Source organism: Aureobasidium namibiae, assembly GCF_000721765.1.
Source record: "Aureobasidium namibiae CBS 147.97 unplaced genomic scaffold scaffold_23, whole genome shotgun sequence".
Classification (NCBI taxonomy): Eukaryota; Fungi; Ascomycota; class Dothideomycetes; order Dothideales; family Saccotheciaceae; genus Aureobasidium; species Aureobasidium namibiae.
This window is the reverse complement of record NW_013581186.1, coordinates 23,202-44,625: the sequence shown is the minus strand read 5'-3', so window position 1 is coordinate 44,625 and position 21,424 is coordinate 23,202. Positions and strand designations below refer to the sequence as shown.

The 21,424-nt window shown below is 51.6% G+C and overlaps 9 protein-coding genes across 9 annotated transcripts; 6 read left to right on the top strand and 3 right to left on the bottom strand.

The window, feature by feature from the left end:
- Positions 1-405: 405 nt before the first annotated feature.
- On the top strand, positions 406-1,587 carry M436DRAFT_67621 (putative alpha-1,6 mannosyltransferase subunit; the record flags this gene model as incomplete). The annotated part of the gene is made up of 2 exons (XM_013567725.1): positions 406-1,321; positions 1,373-1,587. The coding sequence occupies 2 exons, from the start codon at positions 406-408 to the stop codon at positions 1,585-1,587; spliced, it is 1,131 nt and encodes a 376-aa protein (XP_013423179.1).
- Positions 1,588-2,182: 595 nt separating this feature from the next.
- Positions 2,183-3,455, top strand: M436DRAFT_67620 (mannose-1-phosphate guanyltransferase; the record flags this gene model as incomplete). The annotated part of the gene is made up of 4 exons (XM_013567724.1): positions 2,183-2,189; positions 2,256-2,446; positions 2,503-3,341; positions 3,398-3,455. 4 exons carry the CDS (start codon positions 2,183-2,185, stop codon positions 3,453-3,455), a joined length of 1,095 nt encoding a protein of 364 aa, XP_013423178.1.
- A 901-nt stretch (positions 3,456-4,356) lies between these two features.
- M436DRAFT_57094 (uncharacterized protein) lies at positions 4,357-5,877 on the top strand (the record flags this gene model as incomplete). Its single annotated transcript, XM_013567670.1, has 2 exons — positions 4,357-5,727; positions 5,782-5,877. The coding sequence occupies 2 exons, from the start codon at positions 4,357-4,359 to the stop codon at positions 5,875-5,877; spliced, it is 1,467 nt and encodes a 488-aa protein (XP_013423124.1).
- Positions 5,878-6,261: 384 nt separating this feature from the next.
- Positions 6,262-7,829, bottom strand: M436DRAFT_57313 (gamma tubulin; the record flags this gene model as incomplete). The annotated part of the gene is made up of 4 exons (XM_013567711.1): positions 6,262-6,666; positions 6,721-7,500; positions 7,551-7,717; positions 7,787-7,829. Coding segments are annotated over 4 exons (1,395 nt in total), but the record flags the coding sequence as incomplete, so codon positions are not given.
- Positions 7,830-8,191: 362 nt separating this feature from the next.
- Positions 8,192-9,567, bottom strand: M436DRAFT_57281 (BAR-domain-containing protein; the record flags this gene model as incomplete). Its single annotated transcript, XM_013567704.1, has 3 exons — positions 8,192-8,217; positions 8,275-9,481; positions 9,532-9,567. 3 exons carry the CDS (start codon positions 9,565-9,567, stop codon positions 8,192-8,194), a joined length of 1,269 nt encoding a protein of 422 aa, XP_013423158.1.
- Positions 9,568-10,176: 609 nt separating this feature from the next.
- Positions 10,177-11,757, top strand: M436DRAFT_76479 (cysteine desulfurase; the record flags this gene model as incomplete). Its single annotated transcript, XM_013567744.1, has 2 exons — positions 10,177-11,274; positions 11,335-11,757. The coding sequence occupies 2 exons, from the start codon at positions 10,177-10,179 to the stop codon at positions 11,755-11,757; spliced, it is 1,521 nt and encodes a 506-aa protein (XP_013423198.1).
- A 2,331-nt stretch (positions 11,758-14,088) lies between these two features.
- On the top strand, positions 14,089-14,787 carry M436DRAFT_31326 (cutinase; the record flags this gene model as incomplete). The annotated part of the gene is made up of 2 exons (XM_013567657.1): positions 14,089-14,304; positions 14,371-14,787. Coding segments are annotated over 2 exons (633 nt in total), but the record flags the coding sequence as incomplete, so codon positions are not given.
- An 868-nt stretch (positions 14,788-15,655) lies between these two features.
- On the top strand, positions 15,656-17,649 carry M436DRAFT_76477 (NAD(P)-binding protein; the record flags this gene model as incomplete). Its single annotated transcript, XM_013567743.1, has 3 exons — positions 15,656-16,253; positions 16,312-16,842; positions 17,645-17,649. The coding sequence occupies 3 exons, from the start codon at positions 15,656-15,658 to the stop codon at positions 17,647-17,649; spliced, it is 1,134 nt and encodes a 377-aa protein (XP_013423197.1).
- A 545-nt stretch (positions 17,650-18,194) lies between these two features.
- M436DRAFT_57116 (uncharacterized protein) lies at positions 18,195-19,934 on the bottom strand (the record flags this gene model as incomplete). Its single annotated transcript, XM_013567679.1, has 1 exon — positions 18,195-19,934. The coding sequence occupies one exon, from the start codon at positions 19,932-19,934 to the stop codon at positions 18,195-18,197; it is 1,740 nt and encodes a 579-aa protein (XP_013423133.1).
- Between the last annotated feature and the right edge of the window lie 1,490 nt (positions 19,935-21,424).

Genomic DNA, 21,424 nt, shown 5'->3' with positions numbered 1-21,424 from the left:
TCCTGAGCTGCATCCGAATCCAAGTCCGTTGGTCACCCCCTTGGCAGCGTCTCCGCAAGTTTTGGGTAAAGTCCGCCGACTTGGTGTAAACTGTTGGCTGCTGCTGCTGCTGCTGTTGCTGGCTGTGCGTACGCGTCGGCAAAAGCGTTGGACTTCCGTTGTCCTTCTCGAACTCTGTCGCTACACTTTTCTACAGGCTCAGGAGGTCTATCTGACTCCAGCTTCTGACAAGAAGTTGCTCTCTTCTGAACATCTGAACATCTGTCACATCTCCAGGTCGAGTTATGCTCAACATCCGATAGCCATAAGGAACAGCCCCCCTTCGTAAGTCGTTCCTCGACCTTCTCAGGAGCTGCGGGAGTTACAACTTGGTCGCATGCTGACTGTTTCCTCTCAGCATCCACCATGGCCGTCGCACGATCTCTTCGCCGGACCAATCCCATCACGCTGGTCTTGGCCGGTCTCTTGACATTTGGCTTCCTCATCTTCATCTTCTCGTCGACCGACGCTGGCCCAGCGCTGCATGTCCCTGGTGCTCGACAACTGCTTAAGTCCAAAGATGCAGCCTCCAATGCCCTCTCTCCGCCCTCGCTCCCTTTTTTCAAGTCGACCCTCAAGGCCGGCGAAAAGGCTCCTCCTCCGCCAGTTGTCCACTACCACATGAACAACGTCACAAACACCCCAGACCCCGTCGGAAACCGTGAAAGTGTCCTCATCCTCACGCCCCTCGCCCGCTTCTACGAAGAGTACTGGAACAATCTTGTCGCTCTGTCATACCCTCACGACCTGATCAGCTTGGGCTTCATCATTCCCAAGGGCCGTGAGGGCAATGCAGCAACCGCTCAGCTCCAAGAACAAATTGCCAGGACTCAAGCAGGCAACAAGCGCTTCGCTTCCATTACCATCCTCCGTCAAGAAGACGAGCCCCCGCTTCAAAGCCAGTCGGAACACGACCGTCATGCCATGTCGGCCCAGAAAGAGCGCCGTGCCGCCATGTCGCGCGCAAGAAACGCTCTGCTTTTCACAACCCTTGGTCCTACCACTTCTTGGGTCTTGTGGCTCGATTCGGACATTGTCGAGACTCCCCACTCGCTGATCCAAGACCTGGCGGCATTTGACAAGCCCATTATTGTGCCCAACTGCTTCCAGCGTTTCTACGACAAGGAAAAGGGTGCCATGGACGTGCGCCCTTATGATTTCAACAGCTGGATCGACAGCAACACTGCGCAGAACTTGGCATCTAAGATGGGCCCTGATGAGATTTTGCTCGAGGGCTATGCCGAGATGGCCACGTATAGAAGTTTGATGGCGTATATGAGCCGTAAGTTGACACTCTTGAATAACGCAGGATATTGGCTAATACGTTTCACAGACCCAGGTGGTAACCCCAAGGACATTGTCAATTTGGACGGTGTTGGCGGAACAGCATTGCTCGTCAAGGGCGATGTCCACAGAGACGGGGCCATGTTCCCGCCATTCCCATTCTACCATCTCATCGAGACGGAAGGATTTGCAAAGATGGCCAAACGGCTGGGATGGAGCAGTTGGGGTGTGCCCAACTATTTTGTATACCACTACAACGAGTAAAGAGTGGATTCATGTGGAAATGGAGATATGAATCAAATCGCATATTGACGGGCGCGGCGTTGAAGGCGCATAGTTTACAAACAGGGGTGCTCAATGCTACATACAGATTTAGACAGGTCGACATGCTCGAGTGGGACGAGGTGCAGACAGACATATTTTATGAACAGGTGTCTGAGTTGCAAGCATGCGGTGTCAGCAGTGACGAATTCTTTCAGCTGGGAGTGCAAAGCGTAAAGGGGCTGCCCAGCAGGTGCAGAGGCGTGTCGTCGGCATGAGGAGAGAGCGGCGAGCTGCTGGTGGCCGTTGGGTTAATATTAGCAGGCAAGGGAGTTTAGGGGACTCGGGCTGCCAAGCGGTCGGGAGTGCTGCCCCCCTTGATGGCTCTGGCGCTGGCTCTGGCTCTCGACACGGCCACGCTGTTCACAGTTAAAGTGGCCTGTAGCCAGCTGCCGTCGTCAGCCCCTCCCTCGCAATCCTTCATCGACTTGTCTTTTGTAATTTCTTCCTTCATTCGCTTCGACTTTGGACTTGCTGTCAAGACTCACTTGCTACTCTTTCTACTTTTAATCAACCGCCCCTCCACACTTAATCCATCATGAAGGGTGAGCAGACGCCAGCCCCCTCCCCCCCCCCAATCCTTGCTGCAGCAGACTGACAATGGCATACAGCTCTCATTCTCGTCGGCGGTTTCGGTACCCGTCTGCGTCCTCTCACTCTCACTCTCCCCAAACCGCTGGTCGAGTTTGCCAACAAGCCCATGATTGAGCACCAGGTCGCTGCTCTCGCTGCCGCCGGTGTCACCAACATTGTCCTCGCCGTCAACTACCGCCCCGAGATCATGACTGCTGCCCTCGCAAAGGTACGCAGCCAGCCTCGCAAGCTTGCAGTTCATCCGACTCTGACACGTCTTCACAGTACGAGCAACAATACAACGTCAAGATCGATTTCTCCGTCGAGACCGAGCCCCTGGGCACTGCTGGTCCCCTGAAGCTTGCTGAGAAGATTCTCGGCAAGGACGACTCTCCCTTCTTCGTTCTCAACTCAGACGTCATCTGCGACTACCCTTTCAAGCAATTGGCCGACTTCCACAAGGCCCACGGCGACGAGGGTACCATCATTGTCACAAAGGTCGAGGAGCCCTCAAAGTACGGTGTCGTTGTCCACAAGCCCAACCACGCCTCGCGCATCGACCGCTTCGTCGAGAAGCCCATCGAGTTTGTCGGTAACCGCATCAACGCCGGTATCTACATCCTGAACCCCAGCGTACTCCAGCGCATCGAGCTCCGCCCCACCTCGATCGAGCAAGAGACTTTCCCTTCCATGACCAAGGATGGACAACTCCACTCGTTCGATCTCGAGGGCTTCTGGATGGATGTCGGTCAGCCCAAGGATTTCCTTTCGGGAACTTGCCTGTACCTTTCCTCCCTCACCAAGAAGGGCAGCAAGGAGCTCACATCCACCTCCGAGTCCTACGTTCACGGCGGAAACGTCTTGATCGACCCCTCAGCAAAGATTGGAAACAACTGCAAGATCGGTCCCAACGTCGTCATCGGCCCCAACTGTGTCATTGGTGACGGTGTCAGACTACAACGCTGTGTTCTTCTCTCAAACTCAAAGGTCAAGGAGCACGCCTGGATCAAGAGCACAATCGTTGGCTGGAACAGCGTCGTCGGCCGCTGGGCTCGTCTTGAGAACATCTGTGTTCTCGGTGATGACGTGACTGTTGGCGACGAGATCTACGTCAACGGTGGAAGGTAAGCATTCAATTCTCGCTCTCTGTCTAATTCCCAACAACTAACACACCTCGCAGTGTCCTTCCCCACAAGACCATCAAGGCCAACGTCGACACTCCCTCGATCATCATGTAAAGATGCCCTTCTGCTTTACCGAACACAACGGAGTTTTGGGAATGTGATTTCTTTCGTCATGAGAAAAGAGAAAAAAGCGCTATTGCATACGAAGACAGATACAGATCTTCTCTACTGGGACAGGAGGATATGTGGTTGTTCACCCACGACTGGCGTTTTTACTACACACTTCGTTCGTATCTTGGTTTTTTTACTTTTCCGATATCAGGAGATTGATGGGGTCCGGACCGAAAGCCACCCTTTCTGGTACTTGAGCTCTGCAGCCTTTGTTTCATTGCATATATCCAATGTACATTTGCTTCTCCTTCCTGATCATGGTTGCTCTATGTTTCTTTGCGAGTTGAACATGTGCTGATATGACCTTGGTGGTCGAGTCTGGACCCTTAAGTGAGCATGTCTTGGCAGGGGTTTGCACCGACCGTGAGCTCGTCTGGACCTCCACTTTCCAGCTATCAGACCCTCCATCGAGATTCTCTACTGCAGCGTTTTGAACATGCTTGCACATTTGAATGTTCACAAATGTGAGAAAATAGACATGGATGTATGTGATGCATCTTCTTGACCATGATAGTTGTGTGCCGAGAACGGTCGACAAGACCAAACCGTTCCAGGAGAACCGTTGCTGCTACTCAACCCTGTATACAAAAGCACGAGAAGAATAGGAGAAGCGATCTCGACATGGATCCACATCACTCCAAGGTATAACACTTTTTGATGTCTATCATTTCTTTCCTGCTCACGTCACCTCTGTACACGAACTGTCTTGCTATCGATATTTGCCGGTTTCCAATCGCCTTTCTATCAGATTGCAGGTCTTCTGTACCTTCTCGTCTAACTGCTAAACTCGGATCCTGGTTTTTTTCACTCTCGGCCTGCTGGACTGGCTTATAATCTCCCAAGAATGCGTCTGGACACTATATTCAACTGGACATTTCTCCTCCCTGTCAGCACCGCTCTGAGCATCTCATCACACCTCAGCACAGAGACAACACTGCAATGCTCGACTCTGTACAACACTTCTTCACCTTCCACCCCTCTCCCCACACTCATTGCTTCTGTGGCTCTCACCACAGAGTTGATTCCAGTGATTTTACACAACTACACCACTTCCACTGTCACGCGCACGCCAAAGCCCTTTGAAACGCTGTTTAGTGTGCTTGCTACAAAGACCAAAACTGTGGAGAAGCAGGCGGTGAATGGAACGCTGGGAGTGGAGGTTACGAAGTTTAGGACGAGCACGTTTTGGCATCATGTCACGACTACGCGGACGGTGACGAAAGAGAGGCTGTTGACGAGTAGGACGACTGTGTGGGTGGAAACGCCTACTGGATTTGTAGGCGTGAGGGATTCTGCTTCTGCTTCTGCTGCTCAAGATACACAGACTCCGCAGACGACACCGAGTATATCAAGACGTGTTCGTCGTGAGCGACCCCAGAGTTCAGCATCCACAAGCAGCAGCAGAAAAGCACCGCTGCAAAAACCTACAAAAGAGAGATATGCAGTCAGCGTAAATTGCGAGCGACAGATACGCATTCACACGACAGAAACTCTGTTGCTTACTGCCAGCAAGATGGCGACGGTTACTGCAAAGCAAGAAACGAAATACACTAATCGGACTGTCTACGGAACCATCACATCTACTATTCTTGCGAAGGGCAGCAGCACTTCTGCACCTACAGAGTCTAGCCTTGAATCAAGTTCCGGTCCTGCTTCTGGATATGGATATAGTATCTCTTCGACTGAATCTCTATCCTCCTCCTCTTGGTCATTGACCTCGAAACGACAAGTAGAATCCACACCAACACCAATTCTCGCTTACACGCCATCACTCTCCCCATCTCTCCTCGACGACGCCCAGACGATTGTAACAAACACAAACACCGTGACAAAAACACCCTACACAATCACCTTCACCTGGACCGCCACCGCCACTTCTACTCTCACGCAAACACTGCATGCCACTACGACCGTGACTTCACATGCTGCTTGTGCGACTGGAAATCTGTTGGGCCAGACTAGCAATAACCGACGCATCAACGGCGTTTCCCTGCCAGAGGGGTTGAGTGCAGAGATTGTGAGTGTGGAGTCCATGCGGAAAGTGACGGCCGCGTTGTGCTGTGAAGAGTGTATATCGAGGCAAAGGTGTTTGTGGAGTGTTTGGGAAGCCAGTGGTCAACACCTAGGATCTTGTTACTTGGTCCTTGTCAACGACAACGCACCTGCAATTTCCGCGGGCGGGAAGAAGCAGAAGGAGGCAGGAGGGAAAACGACAGTGAATGGAAAGGAGGAGGTGCAGCAGGCAAAGGAAACAAGTGTCTGTGCAAAGCAAGAGCAAAAAGGCACATTCGGTTATAACGCTTTGAATGGAGAAGTCAGATATGTGATCAGTAATGGTCTTTGTGGTGTGCTGTTAGAATCATAGGTATATATCACACATTCATCAACCTCTGAATCCCATTCGACACTCGTAGCAATGAGAACTGCTAGTCACTTTCCTCTTTCAAGGTACAAGTTATCTTAGAAGAGTGCTTGGACTCGAAGATTGGAAGAACGCGTGCGGTCAAACAATGGGGGTTTTGCATCATCAAAGTGGTCGATAACAGCCCCTCTCATTTCAGCTATGCGGTGGCCGTCAAAAATATGGTAGAAGAACAGAAAAACATGCAGAACACCATGACTGGGGGAAGAAAGACAAATAACGCCTTGCAAGAAAAAGAAAGAAAAAACTCCTCTCCGTATGCCCCCATTCCTCGAAAACGCCATTTGCAACTCCAATGAGGAAAAAACTTCTCTGACCAATACAAAATCACCTGATGCCATCAGTCCTACCGTCCTTCTCCTCACTCTCAGGCGCAGCAGTGGGACCGGAAAGATACGTTTCCTTCTCGGCATCCTCGTATTCTCTCACCAAATCCATGACCACTTCCCTCGCATCATCAAATTCTCCAAGGCCATCTCTGAAGGCATCTTCACGTTTATACTGTTCCAAGAAGGCGTTGCGCTTGCGCAGACGGTCGTATTGGAAGACGATACGTTTGAACAGAGTAGCGATACCAGTGTGGTTTGCCAACATCAGACCAGAGACGCGAGGAGTATGAGGGCCGGTGGTGTATGGGGATGTGCGGGTCAGGGCGACTTGGATGGAGGCAGGGCCCCAGGGGATGAAGGTGGCGAGGCGGCGTTCACGGATGCGGAGAAGCGATTTGTGGACCTGTTTGGTGTCAGTAGGCTGTCAAAATGGTGAGTAGAAGGAAAGAAGACTTACATCGGTGGGATCAGCTTCGCCCATGATGATGTTGAGGATGGAAATGTAGCAGCTGTTCTTTGAGGGATTTGAGCTGACCATCCTGTTCTTTGGCTGCAGTAGTCTGCGCATGACTTCGAGAACAGTGGTTCTGCGGACCGTCTTTGCGGCTTCGACGTTCTCGCCGGTGAAGGGCGTGTAGCTGGTCTGCAGGAAATGGCAGCGAGGGGTGGGGATTAGTGATGCGACGATGCCGACAAGATCGTTGTGCATGTAGCCGGGATAGCGCAGAGTGGTGGTCGAGGCACTCATGACGGTGCTGACGAGTTGATTTGTTTGTTGGAACGAGGGCTCTTGGACGTGCAGAGTGTCTGCTGCAATGCGTGACAGGGCGCCGTTGTCCAGAACGATGACACTGTCGGCTTGTTGAGTGAGTCTCTTCATGGACAGCAGCGAGTTGTACGGCTGGACAACGACATCGCCGGACTGCACCGTGTCCGGGAAGACCGAGTATGTTTGGATCAGCTTCTTGGGGAAGCGGTCGTTGAGTCGTTCGAGCAGATATGAACCCAGACCGGAGCCTGTGCCACCAGCGATCGAGTGCAGCAGCATGAAGCCCTCGAGACTGTCGGAGCCGTCTGCTTCGCGGTCGATCATGTCCAGAACCTCCTCTTGAACCGTCTCGCCCATCGAGTAGCCGGCAGCCCAGTTGTTTCCAGCTCCGGTGCCGCCGCTGTGGATGTAGAAGTTCTCGGGGTTGTAGATGTTCTTGTAGGGGCCGGTTTGGATTCCATTGATGACCTGTGGTGTGTTCAGCATGAGAAGGTAGTGGTCGTGACCCGGGTGCATACTCTGGGTTCGAGGTCCATCAAGATGGCGCGTGGGATGTAGCGCGTATCGTCGGACTGGTAGAAGAAGACATCTTTGCGGTCGCCGCCCTCGGTAGCAAAGTCTTCGAGGTTGCCGTCGCGATTGATGCCGTGTTCCTGGCAGAGTTGTTGCCAGAATTGCGAGCCCACTGCAAGAGAGCGTCAGCCGGCCGTGTGAAAGCTACAAGGGAAGTGCCCTAGGCAGGAAGTGACGGTACCGCTATTGCCGCATTGGCCTGCTTGGAGGGTGATGATTTCTCTGCATGATTACCGACATCAGTCTAGACTCAGTTACTACCACTCTCAGACACGACAAACCTCGGCATGGCTGCGTCGGGGCATGGCAAGGAAAAGGTGATGGTTTGCGGCCAAGCTCAAGTCTGGGAGACGCGCCCGACCGCGTTGTTGCGACAAACATCCACATCACATTCAGGGACCACCGTTTACTCAGAACATCATATTCTTGGATTATCCTAGAGTCCACCGAAACAAAGGAAGAACTAACAGTCGCTAGTGTATACTCCTGCTCGGTCCCTTCTACCAACCCTAAGAAACACATTTGCACATCATATCGCTATTGCTACACATTATGGAATAGTACTGCCACGCATCCTCCTCTCAGTCTACGAGTTGAGCTGCACATAGTTGCCTACAACCTCCAGTCAGTGATTTGCTTTCAACCAATTCGACGTGAGAATGCACATACCAGGGAATTGTCCTTGTCTTGCGCCGATCTTGCCAATCCACCACTCGTTCTCATTCGCCGTGCGTTGCACAACTTCGATCGTCTCACCGGCGCTGAAACTAAGGTCGCCTTCTGCTTGAGCTTCGTAGTCGTACAATGCCGTACACGTTTCGGCTTGCGGCACTTCGCTGAATCGCGAAGGCTTGGGCTTCGGTGGTGGAGGCTTGCTCTTTGCGATCGACGACATGCGCGCGAGTCCACCAGTTGCACCGGTTGTTGCTCCAGCGGCCGAGTAAGGAGGAGGTGAGGTCGCATCGCCGTCCGTGATCGACAGCTGTGCGGTAGATGATGCAAGACCAGGAGGTTTAGGCTTGGCCTTGCCTTCGATTGCAAGTCTTCCATACTTGCTGCCCGCAGGTCGACCCAGACCCTTGGTCTTGAAGTGCACAATTGTCAAGGCTTCGGCCTGTTGTTGGATCTCCCCACGCTTCTCTTCAAACGCGGCCTCAATGTCCAGAGTCAAGTTGAAATAACCGATATCGATGCTTTGCATGCGCTCGTGCAACGTGTAAAAGACGTTCAACTGCATGTAGTAGAAGGATTGGAACAGGGGAAGAATGAACTCGCGCTCCAGGCGGAATAGCTCGGGCAGCTCCGTCTTGAGCAGGTCGTTGAAGTAGTTGTAGTCCTGAGTCGACACCTCGACCTCATTCTCAGCCTTGTACAGAGCCTTCTCGTCTTTGAGAGTCTTGTCTTTCTTGTCTTGCAGCTTCTTAAGCGTGGCTCGGTGACGGTCGTAGTCGAGTTGCTTGTGGTCGCGCTTGACGGCAGATTTGCGGACCTGCTTGATGATCTCGAGAAGCTCGTCGGCCGGCTTGACAATGCGCGATTCGATCATCTCTAATTCAGGCTGTAGTGATTGCTTGAGGTCCTTGACAATGGCCTCGTATTCCTCACAGGCGCGGATACCCTCGGGATTGCCATCGACGACGTAAGAATTGGGATCCGAAGCACGGCCAGAAATGGGCTTGTACAAGTCGGCGCAAGCTTTGGAGAATTCGATCTGGTGGTCGAGCATGCCATTGATGGACTTGAAGTACTTCTCCGACTCGTCGTGCAAACGCTTGGTCTCGGTCTCGAGCTCGGCGAAACGCAGCTCGGCATCGACGTAGACAGGATCCTTTGTGATTTCACCCATGTTGAACCTTTGCTTGAACTGCTGGGGAGCCTAGAGGAGGGTCAGCGCTGGACTGAGGCAGATGGTGGTGGGCGACGAACGCGGGTGACGCTTTTGGTGAAGCCTTTCCAACTCATTCTGGCGGTGTTGGTGATTGATGAGGCCGGATTGGCGGAGATTAGGTATGGTAGTTCGCTGGTAGGAGAGTAAAAGAAGAGTATGTATTTGGAGAGACGAAGATGTCGGATCGCTATGGGGCTGCGGTCCGTCTTGGCTGTAGACTAGAAGCGTCGATCTTGTCGGGGCTGGAGCGTGTGTTGTGGCTGACGATGCGGCTTCTGTTGACGGTATGCACGAGGCCGGTTACTGTAGCTGCATGTGCTACGCGAGAGGAGATGATGCTTGGGTATAGAGAAGAGTTGAAGGCAAGTCTCAGGCAGAGAGATGGACTGTAGCAGTTGGATGCCTACGTCGTCGTCGTCGGCCTTGGTCTTCCGGCCGCATCATCAGCCAAAAACGTTTGCGAACAAGAGCTTGGCGTACGTAGTGGACCCCTCGGCGTCCAGATTCGCCGGCCTGACCTTCTCTTCGAATCGGTCTCGGCCGAGGCGTGAACGCTAAAGCCGCTCTTTACTCAGCAACCGCGCCAAGCTTTCGATGATGGAGCTTCCGCTCTGGCAAAAGTGTTCTGGTGTGACATCTGCTGATAGACACATTTGCCCTCTGCCAACACTCCTAGATTCAAAATGTCGTCCTCGTTCCCTTCTGTCGCGAGGCAGGCCCTCAACACCTCGGCCAGACGACTCTCTACCACCTACCGCCCTCGCCTTCTCTCATCCCGCATCGCCGCCACCCGTTCATATGTCTCCGAGAGCTCGACGCGGAACGCCACTATCAATGTCGAATCCACCATCAAGGCCGACCAGAAGGCCTTCCTCGCCGAGACTGGTATCAAGCCCGAGAATGCCACCATGCCCACCACCGGCATGGGCGCCGACGCCATGATGAGCCCCACCGCTGGAATTCTCAAGCAGGCCACCATCATGGACCATGGAACTCGCCCCATCTACCTCGATGCCCAAGCAACCACTCCCACCGACCCAAGAGTCTTGGACGCCATGCTGCCCTACTTCACCGGTCTCTACGGCAACCCCCACTCGCGAACCCACGCCTACGGATGGGAGACAGACAAGGCTGTTGAGCAAGCCAGAGCCAACATTGCAGACCTCATCGGCGCCGACCCCAAGGAGATCATCTTCACATCCGGAGCCACCGAGAGCAACAATATGAGCATCAAGGGTGTCGCCCGCTTCTTCAAGCGTGGCGGCAAGAAGAACCACATCATCACCTGCCAGACCGAGCACAAGTGTGTCCTCGACAGCTGTCGCCATCTGCAAGACGAAGGTTTTGAGGTCACATACCTGCCTGTCCAGTCGGATGGCAGAATCGACATGAAGGAGCTGGAAGCCGCCATGCGCCCGGACACGATGCTTGTCTCGATTATGACGGTCAACAACGAGATCGGTGTCGTCCAGCCTCTCGAGGAGATTGGCAAGCTCTGCAGATCAAAGAAGATCTTCTTCCACACAGATGCTGCTCAGGCTGTTGGCAAGATCCCTCTCGATGTCAACAAGCTCAACGTTGACCTCATGTCCATTTCTGGCCACAAGCTCTACGGTCCCAAGGGTATTGGTGCCTGCTACGTCCGTAGAAGACCGCGTGTCAGACTCGACCCCATCATCAGTGGCGGTGGTCAGGAGAGAGGTTTGAGAAGTGGAACTATCGCTCCTCCTCTGGTAATCGGCTTCGGTGAAGCTGCAAGAATTGCAAAGGAAGAGATGGACGTAAGTCAAGACCCGCTACCCGCTAGTCATACAAGACGATTTCTGACATTGTGATTACAGTATGACACCAAGCGCATTGCTGCTCTTTCCAAGAAGCTGAGTGACGGTCTCCTTGGCATGGAACACACCACGCTCAACGGATCCCCCGAATTCCACTACCCAGGCTGTGTCAACATCTCGTTCGCCTACGTCGAAGGCGAATCACTTCTCATGGCCCTCAAGGATATCGCTCTTTCTTCCGGCTCCGCCTGCACATCAGCCTCCCTCGAACCCTCATACGTTCTTCGTGCTCTTGGCAGCAGTGACGAGAGTGCTCACAGCAGTATCCGTTTCGGTATCGGTCGCTTCACCACTGACGCCGAGATTGACTACGTCCTCAAGGCTGTTCAAGAACGCGTTGCCTTCTTGCGTGAGTTGAGCCCTCTGTGGGAACTCGTCCAGGAGGGTGTTGACCTCAACACCATCGAGTGGAGTGGTCACTAAGCTTCCCACGAGAAATCAGATTGTACAGTTCAAAAATGGGTTGGGCGTTGAGCATTCTGTTTAGACCTTCGAGGGTGGATTTTGAGAGGGCAAATACCCGACACGACACACATACCTTTCTTTGTATTTTTTTATCAACACGGCATTACGAATCTGGTCTGGATGTGCCTGTTGTCTGCTTGTTAAATCATATATGCCTGTCATAGCGAGGCTGTTTCTCGCAGCTCAAAGTTTGGGTCGTGTATGGAAACCGAGCGATAGAGAAAACAACCATGCACATGAACACAACCTATGCCTTTCTCTTCAGAATTGAGTACATCAACAACAACGAACAGAGATGACTAAATTCAATCGATGAATGTGTGCTTTGAACGTCCCATGGACAGTCCAGATGCGAGAAATTGAATTCTAAGTCAGGGTCGTACACCAGGCATGTCTGGTTCACGCGTAATCATGTCCATCTACTAATACTGTCGCAATTGAATGTACCGCCCGAGATCCGAGATTCGTTAATTCCTGGCTGCTCATCTTATGTTGTAACCTGCATGCCATTCTGGCAGCTTAATATCGTATTATGCGCAGCAGTCCAAATCGAGTCTGCCATATCTACATTTCAGCTTGGCAGTCATCTATCTGACTTCTGCATAGCACAAATTTGTAGTCGCAACGCGGCGCAAATTAACAATTAATTTGAGTCGCTCCATGCCGGCGGGTCTCCCGAGCACGTGGCTCAAACTTGCCTTGCGCTTTCCTCAAATCACTTGACCTTGTGCGACATCGCATTGTTAGATGCGATGTCAGTCTCGTTGATTCTAGACTTTTGTCTTGACACCATCGCGCGGAGCACCCATAATAATACAATCAGATATCGAAACAGCATACCAAGACAGGGCATCCTCGCCGAAGGAAACAAGCGAACGTGATAGTCAGTCCGCCACACTGTATTGGAACATGCAAGCGAATGTTCTTGCCATGGCTTTCTTTCGGGTGTTTCGATCGACGCGCGCAACTTCCGAATCAACCACTCGGGTTTGGTGCCGCCAATTGTTGCTAAAACCCATGAGTCAAGTCATCACTGACAGCCGAGAGAACAGCCATGTCGAGGGTATACAGGACCGACCCGTGTGTAGAGTACTGATCTGCTGGACCTCCCTCTGTTCGCACGTAAGGCTAAATGCTTCCATGACTTCCTCGGGACGATCAAGACATGGTTCGTCGAACAGTGGGGTCTCGTAACACAACCACGTTTCTGATCTGTCATTGCAAAAGATGGCACCGAGCATCGATTGCAACACGACTCGATCATGAACGCTGTACAGTTCTAGGCAGTGTATACTGGGATAGGGCACACGAATAAGCTATGGAGGGCAGGAAAAAGTTGCGAAGCATGAAACTCGTACAGAAAAGTTACCCGACAGCTGCAACGCCACTTTGTTCCCTTGACCCTTCGACCTGTTGACTCGAAACATGGACAGCATGAGACTTTTCTTGCTTGCCTCGGCTTGACCACCGCTCACGGGGTTCAAACGAACCAACTTGTCCCAGGACCTACATATTGACGTGCCTAAGCGAGCGGTGTCGTCGATGAAATTCTGCGGGTTTTCAGCCGCATCCCGTATCCACCTGATCGTTGGGCGCAACTCAATTTTCGTAACTGACACGGAAGTCCCTTAGCTTTGAGTTTTTGGCTGACAGGAAAAGGTCGATTATCAACCTCCATTTGTGCTGAGCATGTATGTATGCGCGACAATGATCTGCCGGCTGTGCGGAGAACTGAACGACAGCGACGTTGCAACAAATTGTGGCGTTAATCGACCCTCTCGGCTAATCAAAAAGCTTTGACTTGACGGACGCCCTGCTACGTTCTTGGACCTTCTGTCGTTCCGACAGTCCCCGGCTGCACATGATTGTCGACGTCCCAAGTTTCCTCGACCTGCAGAAGCTTGAAACCGAGTTTATAGTTTGCGCAAGCACTAGTCATGGTTGATCATGGTGACTACAGCAGATCGGCCCTCAAGCTATGGCCTGTCTGTTTGTGGAGGTATGTTAGCAGCTCTTGGACTCCATCCACAGAGCGAACCTACTGATTCATGGGCTTCGCCTGCGCTGGTGTGCCTATTTTAGCTTTGGTAAGGTCAAATGCAAGTGTATTATCAGGTTGACAATCTCATATAAGAAGGCCTTGCCAACCTCACCTTCTCATATCATCCATTCCATTCAATATCTTCAATTCCTTCGCTACAAGACAACCTTACAATCCTCATCAACCCTTCTATCCTTATCACAATGTTCTCCGACATCAGTCTCAAGGGTGCTCTCCTCAGCGTCTTCCTCGCTGCAGGTGCTGTTGCCAACCCTATCGAGAAGCGTGCTGCTTGCTCTTCTTACACTATCATCTCTACCCGCGGTACCGGCGAACTTCAGGGACCCTCTGCTGGCTTCAGAACCATGAACTCCCAGACTCTTGCCCAAGTCCCCGGCGGCACTGTTTACAACACCGTCTATCTTGCCGACGCCAGTCAGAACTCTGCTCTGGGTACCGCCGACGTATGTTCCATCCTGCCACTTGCTGCTTCTATTGGATTTGGCATGTACTAATATCCACACTCTCAGATCGTCAACAAGGTCACCTCCTCCCTCGCCACCAACCCCAACATGTGCTTCATTCTCCAGGGATACTCTCAAGGCGCCGCCGCCACCGTAAACGCTATGTCCCGCCTCACCGGCGCCTCCATGGACGCCGTCAAGGGTGTCTTCCTCATCGGCGACCCCGAGCACCGCTCCGGCCTTGCCTGCAACGTCGACGCCAACGGCGGCACCACCACCAAGAACGTCAATGGTCTCTCTGCTCTCCTCGGTGGTATTCCTACTGCTTGGGTGGCCAAGACTATGGATGTTTGCGCTTTCGGAGACGGTGTTTGCGATACCACTCATGGATTTGGTATCAACGCTCAGCACCTTTCTTACCCTTACTCGAGCAGTGTGCAGAGCATGGGTACTAAGTACATGGTTGGCAAGCTCACTGGCTCTTCTTAACGGGGATGCGTGCTTTGAGAATGGGATATCATTGTAACAGTCTTGCCAAGGGAAAGGGACGATGGCTGGTCTTTCGTCCTTTCGGAATCTTTGAGTTTGAGTGGGTGTTTGCGGAAAAACAATAATCATACAAATTTTCTCCTCTTTTTGGAACTGCACTAAATTTCTTACACTCGCTGTTCTACCCTGACCTTCTCTCACGTCCCTCCCTTCACCCAATTACCAACTTTGTAACCAAGAGCAAGGCCAAAATCACTCCTTGAGCCTTACAACATCCTTCGCAGTTCAGTTGCCTCCTGACACATCCATCACTTAGGCCCGCACAGACTTCCGCGGCACTATTTGGCCTTGATCAGGGACAGACGTCACATCACGATCACGACTTGCCGCTTGATCCCTCTGTGTCGGGTGTCCCTGACATCCTGATTTCTGAGACAAAAAAGTGTCAATTCACGTCACACAACGGGAGGCCTTGAAACTCACCCCAGGGTTGCGTGAGGCCTGAAACGCTAGATATGAGGGTGGAATATGATGTCAGTGTACCTTGATGTTTGTCTGACTTTGTAGCGTTATCTCGGATCTGACTCCCTGCCCCATCACTGAGCTGAGTTTGTATACGTCTGGACTCCACAAGACCCTGGATGACACGCGGAGAGGGCTCCAGACTGTATCTCACATGCCGGTCCAACATTGTGCCGATCCCCGATTACATGCACCATGATCATATCACGGACAGATATACGACCCGATCCCTTGAACGCAGGACGTGTATATGAATAAGAACACCACTACATCTGAACTCAATTCTTCAGCTCAAATACCATTCTCGAATGCAATCACTCTTCTCGAACTTCAACAGAACATGGCCCCCATCAGAATCGGACTCATTGGCCTAAGCACCTCCTCAAAAGCAACCAACTGGGCCGTACTGGCTCATCTCCCATACCTACAATCGCCGCTAGGACAGTCTCACTACAAGATCGTCGCCCTCTGTAACTCTTCCGTGGAAAGCGCAAAGAAGTCCATTGCACACTTCAACCTCTCCCCCACCATCAAAGCTTACGGGTCTGCTAGGGATCTTGTCACTGACCCCGACGTCGAACTCGTGGTGAATGTCACGGGCGTCGAAAGCCACTACGATGTTCTACTCCCAGTAGTCAAGGCAGGCAAGGATGTGTACAGCGAACTCCCGCTGGCGTCGAATATGGCACAGATGCGAGAATTGATTGACGCGGCTAGGGCAAAGGGCGTAAAGACAATCTTTGGATTACAGGGGCAAGCTCATCCAGTTGTCCATTTGATCAAGAAGATGATCGTGGGGGACAAAATTGGGAAACCTCTGAGTACGACTTTGACCGCAACCACTGGTTCGTCGCTGGATAGACCTTTGCCCATTGCGTTCAAGATGCTGGCAGAGCGTAAGGCAGGTGGCAATTTTGCCACTATCTGGTTCTTGCACAGTGAGTCTCCTACCTCACTCTGTGCAATCGAAAGAAGTACTGACCTTCTCTGCAAAAGGTATAAACTGCCTCCTCGACACCTTTGGTGAACTCGACTCTTTCAACAGTATCATGGGTACTGATCACCCTGCACTCGACCTCATAGACCCATCCAAGGGCACCGAGATCATCGACACGATCGCAAAGGACTGTCCAGATAACACACACCTCCAAGGCCGGTTCTCCAGCGGCACACTACTCACCTACCAACTTCGCGCTGGCCCTTCTTTCCCAGGCGAACCTGGTTGTCGCTGGATTATCAATGGCACGAAAGGCGACATTCTCATCACTAACCCCCGCGGATGCTTCGATATCGAGCATTCCGGCATCAAGATCCAATACCGCAAAGCTGGCGAGAACACAGCAGAGGAAGTGATGTTGGAGGAAGACAATTTGAGCGGGCTTGAACATCCGGCTCAGAACGTGGGCAGGGTGTTTGAGGCTTTTGCGAAGGGAGAGGCGGAAAAATATGCGGATTGGAAGACTGCGATGAGGAGGCATAGTTTCATTGACGAGATGTTTGAGAGGGGCGATAGAGAAGGAGCTTTTGGTAGGCCCGCGGAGTATATGGAGAGCTGATAGTGTCGAGGTTTGTGAGTGTTCAAGGAAGTTGGCCTGACGCAAAAGCTCCATGACGAGGACCATGTAGCATTTGCGACTATGATACACAGAACGACGTTCTGTCGGTAAAGCGAGAAAGATACTGCCAACAAATGGAAACACACTTGGAAGATGCGAATGAAGAATGTATGCAGGTTGACAAGGACCGAGTACTGAGTTCAATTCAATAGACTATCGAGCAAGTAGAGAGAGAGGAGCGCGAGGCTCGAGTCGCTAATAAGCTGTGCACGAGAGCCTCGGCCTTGGCGCTAGCTTCGGCTTTAAGCGGAGATAAGTCGAAGGTCGCGGGTTCGAATCCGTCCGAAACCGTGTCACAGGTTGACTGGGCCTTCTAAGCAAACTTACATCCCGATATCGAGGGTACAGACTGCCACCAAACTACATCTTTTGCACGTGGATACCAAGCCAAAGACCAAGAGCAGTATGACAACATCACAACAAGGCTTAGAAGGCGATGATTCGAAGAGTTTGCATCGTATAGAACGTTCTGGAGAGGACGGTTGAGACCTGGGGACAACACGGTATATGAATCAGTCTTCATTCAACCAAAACATGGACAAGTTCCAGCTAACAACGCTGCACAGACGACACACCATACAGAAATATCGGCAAAAAGATGAGCGTTTGACAGGGTCATCCATGAATTGTGGGAGCTTCTAGGAAGAGATCTCCGTCGCATAGTCGTACGATTCAGGTGAATCTTTCATAGAGAAGAGTACAAAGACTCGAAGACTAAAAATCTTGACATCTCTTGATCCATTCTCTACCCTCTCGAAGAGATATCATGCTTTACTGCAAGCAAATCCTGCTTATGAGCAGTCTGCTACCTGCCATTGTCAACCCCCACCTGGTTTTCAGCTGACATTCGAGAGCTCTTGCTCGGATATTGTAGAAGAACCATGTCAACTCTTGGTGACTGTACGGTCAACAGCACATAACTGTTGAGTAGCCTCAAGTTCTACGATGCTTTTGCTTCAAAGCCTCTGGTCGTCCGTCAATTTTGATTCGAGCGAGGTGCAGAAAACCTCGACACAAAGCAGTAATCGTGGTTGTTGATCGATCGCTACGCTCGATCGAGTGTTAGTAGGTGAGGACGCGACATGGCAAGAATCAACAAGGGGCGGTCAAGAAAATCATTCAGAAATAGCATTAATTATTATAACTCTTCTCCTCGCATACTAGAACTCTACCATCTTTCTCCATGAACCCTGCCTCCCCCCAATCATGAATCGGGGCTGAGGTGCGACATTCTGTGTCCAGACTAATTTACAACATCAACGTTCAACCAGCTTGGTACAGGCCGAGTGCTATGACATGAGGATTGATCATCGACAGGTTGAAAGGTGTCAAGAACATATCCGTATCAGTGAGGGCAACAAACATGGTGCCGTTGACAATACCTTCACCACCCTGATAGTTCTGAGCGGCAGGCTGGTAAGTATAGCCTGAGTTGGGAGACGTTTTGATCAATGGTGTGTACGTCAAATTGAGCTGAGCAGCCCAAGCGACGAACATTGGCTCGCCGGCAACCGGATTGACAGATGTGGTATAACTATTGTTCGGTCCAACAGCAAGTCCAGGAGCGTCCCAAGTAAAGTTTACTTGTTTGCCAGCGAAAGACAATGGCTCAGAGCGGTTGCGAGAAATTGCTGGTCCGCAACTATAGCCAGTAACGTTGAGATTCTCGCAGCTTTCTTCGACTGGGATGGTAGAGATAGATGGATCAGCCGCTCGCTCGCCAGTAACCTCATTAGCCCCAGTATCATTAGCGGACCACCGATTGATGTTAGGTTGATTGACGATATGGAGGGCTGGGAAGTTTTGCCATGCCAGACGAGTAGTATTAGCAGGACATGATGAGATATACGGAGCTAGGAAGGTCCAGGACCATGATTGGGGAATGCCCGTCTCGAAATAAACTGGCATTGGGAATAAACCGCTCATTTGACGGAAAGCCATCTGTTGACGGGCTTCTGTAGCGATAGATTGAGCAAGGAGTTGGCCTACTTCGCGGCTATCAAGATGGTTGATGAATCCCCAGACTCCGGATTCGCCAAAACGAGTCAACTTTTGATTGAAATCGAGGAACTCGCGGACAGTAGTGTATGGATAGTTGTAGGTACACTGGGGTGGTGCAGTATGGCCAAGCATGTTAGTTAATAGGGTAGCATGGCCTTCTTCTTGTTGTGCCATAAAGCGAATTAGTTCCCGGTCCTCGTTACTCAATCCAGCAGCAGCGAAATCTTCTTCTGTGAACGTAGCAAGTCCATTGTTGAAAGTATCAAGCTCAATCCATTCCTGATAAAGGCCAAGAGTGATTGATTCATAGTCAAAATCGGATTCAACCATATAACGAGGAAGCGAACCATTAGTACCAAGACCCCCAGCAGGAGTATAGGGCGCGGGCTCTGGCTTGGTAAGTTTGCCATCCGTATTGTAGTACGTAGCGGTCGGATTCAGAGGAAGTGTAGGGACAGTAAGCCCAAGGGTAACGGTGGTGACTGCACCGATGGTAGTCGGAACTCCAGAGAATGGGCCGTGGGTAGTTGAGCCAGTGACTAAACTGCTACGGAGTGGTGCTGCAGCACCCGACTCAGTACCAGTGGGAGCAGCAGTGTGGATGGCGTTGACAGCAGAATTGAGGCCAAACGAGGTGGCGAGCTCGCTGAGATTGATGGAAGCATCGTTGGATTTGTATGGGGCGTCTGCTCCAGTATAGAATCCGACTTGGCTTCCGTACTCCGAGGAGGCCTGGGAGGCGTAGATACCTTGAGCGGCACCGCCAGTGGCAACACTAGCCTTGCTGGAGGCTACCGATGTAGGTGCTTGGATCTGGCCATCTGAGATCTGGGTGACGACCTCGCCGGTGGGTGCTTGAATCTGGCCATCCGGAATCTGAGTAACGACATTGCCGGTAGGTGCTTGAATCTGACCATCTGAGATCTGGGTGACGACCGGAGCAGGAACGGCGTTGCAAACAGCTGCAAGCAGGGCTGAGGTGATGAAAGACTTGAACTTCATCTTGAAGGGAGAAAGGAGTCTGGATGTAGGATCAAGGGATGAGCAACGAAGGGACATGCCCGCTCACCTTATATGTCCGGCCAGTCGATGGAATGACAGCCTGGCGAAGCGTCATCATCACCATAGAGCTCGCAAAAGAACAGCATGCCGTAGCTTGGCATGTCTCGATTGCTGACATTCAAGATCTGATGATTGGTGGGCGCAAAAGTATGAAGTGTTAGTGTTGAGCAAGTCTGGGGATCACGATCTTGTCTTGAACCATTGGGGTATCCCGTGCGTACGGGTCGGCAACTGCTTCGATCGCGTTTGGATCGAGCCGCGGGATGGATCAATAGAGGTGACAGTTCCGAGGAGCCGCACTGGTCAAGATACTGACAAGACATGCTTGGCCAAGACTGTCCTTCTCTGGATGTTTATGCCATCGGACCCTAATGACAATGTGTCGAGGAGTCTTCGAATCGCCGGTTCTGAGTATGAAAAATATCTGGTAAGCCTCTGTGGGATTGCGTCCACAAGGTTCTCGACGCAGCTTCCAGCCGTGGGAGTAGTGACATTCAACAATGGACGCGAATCAATACTGATCATAATGCCAAGCGCCGTTGAGCCGACAAGCTTTCACAAGTCTTTACGTCATGTCCTGGATGAGCGACATCTCTTTGCGATTCGCAACACCAACCTTAGCTTTTAGCCAAACTGTGCCGGGTTGCTAGAGAACTTTCACATTAAAATGGTATGACAACAACTCCCGTAGCGGCCGAACTCGATGTGATGTACTACTCTTGTACAATTCTGCAGCCTAAGCAAGGTAGTGCCTTCCATGCTGCTGCTTAAGATGCACTGACGGTCGTTTCGACATGTCCAAGCACTTGATCGCAAGAAACATGGCACGAATCGAGGTAGCAAATAATTCTTTGCTTCGTATTTCAGCTCCGGAATTTCGGGAAACCCATGATCAACGTTCGCCTGAACTCCAATTGGTACCCGGCCGACGTTCTCGATGTCACCAGAGTCTATTGCTCGTGTTGAGAGATGCCGTCGAACCTATGCCGCGGAGAATAGCTGAGGCATGTAGTTTCGACTCGAGGTCGTTAAGGGAAAGAGCATGAGGACGAACTGACAAAACACCTTCCCGTTCAGGCATAGCTGGTGGACACGGTGTTGCAATTCTCTAATGTAGAAGTGATGATAGCTGACATGATAAGATCGCAAACCTGTCAATACGACATCAACCCGTCCCGGCAACATCGCACGAAATATAGCGACTAAGTTAAGACAGGTCAAAAGTCAAGGCGAAGGCAGGGTTGTTCGATATGAGTAGACCTTTCAGACTGTCCGCTGTGATGCTAAGGTGCTAAATGTAGTCTTTGCGTTCTTTGAGGCCGAGGACTTGAGCGTTGAGACGATCGTGCTCTGTTCATTGTGGATCGTGCCGCTGAGCCAGCGCTGCAAGGCTTCGCAAGGTGTGTCGAGGAAAGAGGTCCAGTCAAACC